This window comes from Diceros bicornis, chromosome 28, assembly GCF_020826845.1.
Source record: "Diceros bicornis minor isolate mBicDic1 chromosome 28, mDicBic1.mat.cur, whole genome shotgun sequence".
Taxonomy (NCBI): Eukaryota; Metazoa; Chordata; class Mammalia; order Perissodactyla; family Rhinocerotidae; genus Diceros; species Diceros bicornis.
In genome coordinates, this window is record NC_080767.1 from 30,817,508 (window position 1) to 30,823,064 (window position 5,557).

General features: G+C 36.7%; 1 protein-coding gene across 1 annotated transcript; it reads left to right on the forward strand.

The window, feature by feature from the left end:
- Positions 1-1,209: 1,209 nt before the first annotated feature.
- LOC131393598 (olfactory receptor 1J2-like) lies at positions 1,210-1,905 on the forward strand. The gene has a single exon (XM_058524668.1). It carries the CDS (start codon positions 1,210-1,212, stop codon positions 1,903-1,905), a length of 696 nt encoding a protein of 231 aa, XP_058380651.1.
- Positions 1,906-5,557: the final 3,652 nt, after the last annotated feature.

Consider the following 5,557-nt stretch of genomic DNA (forward strand, 5'->3'; position numbering starts at 1 on the left):
TTTTCCTATACATACATACCTATGGTAAAGTTTAATTTATAAATTATTCTTAGTAAGATATTAGCAACAATAACCTAAAAATAAAGTAGAAGAATTACTATAATATGTCTAATAAAAGTTATGTGAAAGTGGTCTTTGTCTCTCAAAATATTTTACTGTACTGCACTCACCCTTCTTCGTGTGATACTGTGAGATGATACAACGCCTACGTGATGAGATGAAGCACAGTGAATGATGTGGGCATTGTGACACAGCAGTGAGCTATTACTGACTTTCTTTTTTTTTTTTTTTGTGAGGAAGATCAGCCCTGAGCTAACATCCATGCTAATCCTCCTCTTTTTGCTGAGGAAGACCGGCTCTGACCTAACACCTATTGCCAATCCTCCTCCTTTTTTTTTTCCCCCAAAGCCTCAGTAGATAGTTGTATGTCATAGTTGCACATCCTTCTAGTTGCTGTATGTGGGACGCGGCCTCAGCATGGCCAGAGAAGCGGTGCATCCGTGCGCGCCCAGGATCCGAACTCGGGCCGCCAGTAGCAGAACGCACGCTCTTTGCCGCTAAGCCATGGGGCCGGCCCTATTATTGACTTTCTGATGATACATCAGAAGAAGGATCATTGAGCTATGACAATGTTGATGCTTGGATGTCAGGAGCAGATGATGTCTGCGGTTGACTGTGGGTAACGGAAACCACAAAAGGTGAAAACACAGATATGGGGGGCTACCGTACTTTAAGGCAGAAACACTGATATAAGTTTGAGGAGGCTCATCTACCACTTCTGCTGTAGTGAATTATAGTGGTTTGGCTCTGTCTTGGTGTAGTAATTCATCCCAGTATGCTCATAAAAAAATTTACTCATAGAAGGGAGGGACCTTGCCTTTGTTGTTCACTGCTGCAATCTTCGTCCTTAGTAGAGGTCCGTGTTCAGATTCAATGTTCAATAAATAATGTTTCAGTGAAACAGAAAACACTTGTTGCTTCTGTGCAACAAGATCTTGTTGACTGCTTTTTGGTGTGATGTTTTCCTAGAGCCAGACTGGGATAGAAGTAAGATGCGTGCATCCACAGGTGTGAGAAATTAATAGGAGTATAGTTAAAAATTCATTGTTTTCTCAGAGAATTACAGTAGGAGATGTGATGGTCCAGATCATGCTTTCTATGTTCCTGAGATTCCCAAACCTTATCATCTCCAGCATATAGAGGAGCAGTATGATAGCTGAGAACCTAAGCAGTGTGTCTGAGTTCCTCCTCCAGGGGCTCCCTATCCTGCCGGAGCATCAGGGCACGTTTTTCACCCTGTTCCTGGGCATGTACCTGACCACGGTGCCGGGGAACCTGCTCATCATCCTGCTCGTCAGGCTGGACTCTCACCTCCACACCTCTGTGTACTTTTTCCTCAGTCATTTGTCCATCACTGACATCTCCTTTTCATCTATCACAGTTCCTAAGATCCAAATGAACATGCAGACTCACTGCAAATATATCACTCACACAGGGTGCATTTTGAAGGCATTTTTCTTTATAATATTCCGTTATCTTGATGGTTTTCTTCTTGCAGTGATGGCATCTGACAGGTATGTGGCCATCTGTTACTCTCTCCATTACACCAACATCATGAGGGTAGAGCTGTGTCTTCTGTTGGTGATTAGGTCCTGCGTCCTCACCTGTGCCATTGCCCTGTCTCATACACTCTTACTAGTCCCACTGTGCTTCTGTGTTAATAGGACCATTCCCCGTTTCTTATGTGACCTTGCTGTCCTGCTCAAGCTCTCCTGCTCAGAAACCTCCCTCAGTGACCTGATCATCTTCATTCTAGGGGTAATGTCTGTCTTCCTGCCACTGAGTGGAATCCTGTTCGCTTATGTCTTTACTTGGGGTCTCTGTTCTGAGGGTCCCCTCTACTAAAGGGTTCGGCAAAGCCTTATCCACATGTTGTTCCTATCTCTCTGTGGTGCTCATATTCTTTGGGACAAATATTGCACAATATTTTTTTTCCATCATCTAGCAATTCAGAGATCAATGCTATTGCCTCCATACTGTACATGGTTGTCACTCCCATGCTAAATCACTCTATCTATAGCCTCAAGAACAAAGGCATGAAAGGGGCAAGACTGGGAATACTCATCAAGAGGGTGAAATCTTATTGACAATCACTCAGCCAGATTATCAATTAACCAAGAATCTGTTGAATTTCTTTCCTTGAGACATTGTGTGCTGACTATCCCTGTCGTTGACAACTTCCCACCATTTCTATTAGATTTGTTGTCTCTTTTGCACTTCATTAGAGACAATTTCCCCACCTCCTTACACTGTAACCTATATTCTGCTTTTCTGTCTTATTGGTCCATCAACTTGACCTATAACATTGACTGTCATGACACATTTTCATCCCAGTTTTCTTAAGTATAAGAATTCTTTATTGTAAGAATGAAGAATTATGTTTCAGAACAAGCTATAGAAATATATCTTTTCCAGTAGAAGTAACAGTAGCTAGCATATTTATTATTCTTTAAGCCGTTAAGCGCATTAGCTCATTTAATTCTCACCACAACCTTACAAAACAGATAATATTATGTTTTCCATTTTGCAGGTGAGGAAACCAAAGAAAATATGACTGCACCAGAACTCAACCGCAAGCTTAATTAAAATTCATGCTTTTAACTTTAACTTATCTCACCTGTCCAAAGAGAAGACTTCACAATCCTCGCCTCCTTTTCTTTCGCCTCCTATTAACTTTATCAGTGGGCCAGTCTCTGGAAAATGACTTTGTAACACCAAATTTGTTTCCTGCACCTAGCTAAGTGCCTGGAGCATAGTTAGCATACCATAAATATTAATTGATTCTTTAATTGTTCTTCCTTCCTTTCTCTTAATACTCTTTGCCCTTTCTTCATTCCTTCCACAAATATTATTGAGTTCTAACTTAGTGCCTGGCCTCATAGTGGGCACTAGGAATACATAGTCAAGAAGAGAGCATACTCACATGCCCAATATGAAACACAAAAAGGAAAGTGAAAATAAGATGAACAGTGACAATATGACATTACTTCAAGTAGCTTCATATATATTTAATTAGTGTACCAAAAGGAGAGGGGAGGGCACAAAAATATTTGAAGAAATACTGCCTGAAAATCTACAAGTTTGATAAAAATGGTAAACTCATAGATCCAATAAGGTAAACGAATCTTAAGCACAAAAACCAAAAGGAGGGGCCTCCCGCTGTGATGTAGTGGTTAAGTTTGGCATGCTTGCTTCAGCAGCCTGGGCTCGTGGGTTTGGGTCCCAGGCACAGACTTACACCACTTGGCAGCCATTAGGTGGCCGTGACCCACATACAAAGTAGAGGAAGATTGGCAGAGCTGTCAGCTGGCGAATATTCCTCAAGCCAAAAGAGGAAGATTGGCAACAGATGTTAGCTCAGGGTGAACCTTCCTCAACAACAACAAGAAAAAAGAACTAAAAAAAAAAACAACCCAAAGGAAACTATAGGAGGTATATCATAATCAATTGTCAAAACCAGAAATAAAGGAAAAATTCTTAAAAGCAACCAGAGAAAAAACACATTACATACTGATCAAAGATAAAGACAACAATATATCTCTAAATGGAAACAATGCAAATGAGAAGACAGTTGAAGAACGTCTTTAAAGCACTGGAAGAAAAAATTGGCCCATCTTCAATTCATAATCTGCAAAAAATATTTTCAAAAATGAAAACATAAAAGATACTTAATACATACAAACGCAGTGAGAATTAATCACCAGCAGATCTGCATTGTGAAAATGTTAAAGGAAGCTCTTCTAGAAGAATACAATTAATATCAAAGGAAAATATGGAACTAAATAAACAATAAAAACAACTCGATATAGTGACTATGTGGGTAAATATATATGATTACCCATTACTTAAACTTCTTTAAGAGATAATTGTTTTAGGAAAAATAACATGGTTGTGTGAGTTTTATAATTTATGTATAAGAAAAATGCATGAAAACAACCAATAAAAGTGAAGACCAGAGAAATAAGAATACTATTTTAAGGTTCCTAGACTACACGTCGATTTCTCTAACATCACTTGAAGTTAAAATGTGAAAAAAATATATAATATAGTACATATATATATATGTGTATGCATATGTCACAAATAGTTATATATATAAAGACAACAAAAATGATGAAATGGAATCAGAAAGAATATTTAATGAAGGGAGAAAAAGAGTAAAAAGGGGATACAGTATATATGAGACAGAGAGAACACAAATAGTAAGATGATAGACAATCTTAACCACATCAAAATGAAGGGTGGAAATTGTCAGATTTATAAAAAACAAAAACACAAGACTCAACTATGTTGCCTAAAATAAATACATTTAAATATATGGAAGCAAACAGTTTAAAAGTAAAAGAAATGAAAATAATATACCATGCTAAAACTAATCAAAAATCTGAAGTGGGTATGTTAATATCAGAAAAAGTAGATTTCATAGCGAGGAATATCCTCAAGGATAAAGAAAGTCATTTTCTAATGATAAGGGATTAAATTAATCAAGAGATATAAATAAATTTAAGTATTTGTACCTGCTGATATACTAATAGATCTCCCAAATACATGAAGGAAAAACATAGCACTAAACCCCTTTGTTAGAAAACACAAAATATCTAAATCATAGACCTCAGTTTCTATTTTAAGAAGCTAGAAAAGAGAAAAACAAGAGCAAATTACACCCAAATTAAGTAGAACAAAAATAATAAAGATCAAAGCAGAAATCAGTGAAATAGAAAATGGGAAGCAACAGAAAAATAATGAAACCAAAAGCTGCTGCGATTAGAAGGCAATACAATTGATACACTGCTAGCAAGACTGGATCAGTGAAGATAAAGAGAAGATACTAATTACTAATATTGGCAATGAGAGAGGTGATATCAGTACAGAATCTAAGAACAGTAAGGTATAATAAGGAAATGTAATGTGTAACTCTCTGCTGATACACTTGGCATCTTAGATCAGATGGGACCAAAAACCAAACAAACAAATGAAAGAGACAACATACCAAAGCTCCCAAAGGAAGAAATAGATAATCTTAACAGCCTAATATCTAATAAAGAAACTGAATTTGTAGTTAAATGTCTTTCATAAAGGAAAATCCAGCCCCAGAGAGTTTATCTAGTGAATTTTATCAAACTCTCAAGGTAGATATAATACCAATTTTACACAAAACCTTCCAAAACATTAAAGAGGAGAGAATTCTTTCCAACTCATTCTATGAGACCAGCAATAAATCATACAAAGACATTAAGAGAAAAAAAAAACAGTACAAACTAACGTCTCTCATAAACATAGATGTAAAAATTAATTTAAAAAAATTTGGCAAAGTAATCCAACAATATGTAAAACAGATAACACATCATGACAAAGTGAGTTTTACCCAGAACTCCAAAGTTGGCTTAAATTTCACAATTCAATCAATGAAACTCATAATATGCAAGGAAAAAGAAATTAAGTTTATTGCAATAGGTGCAGACAAAGAATTTGACAAAATCTAAAAAAAATTCCTAAT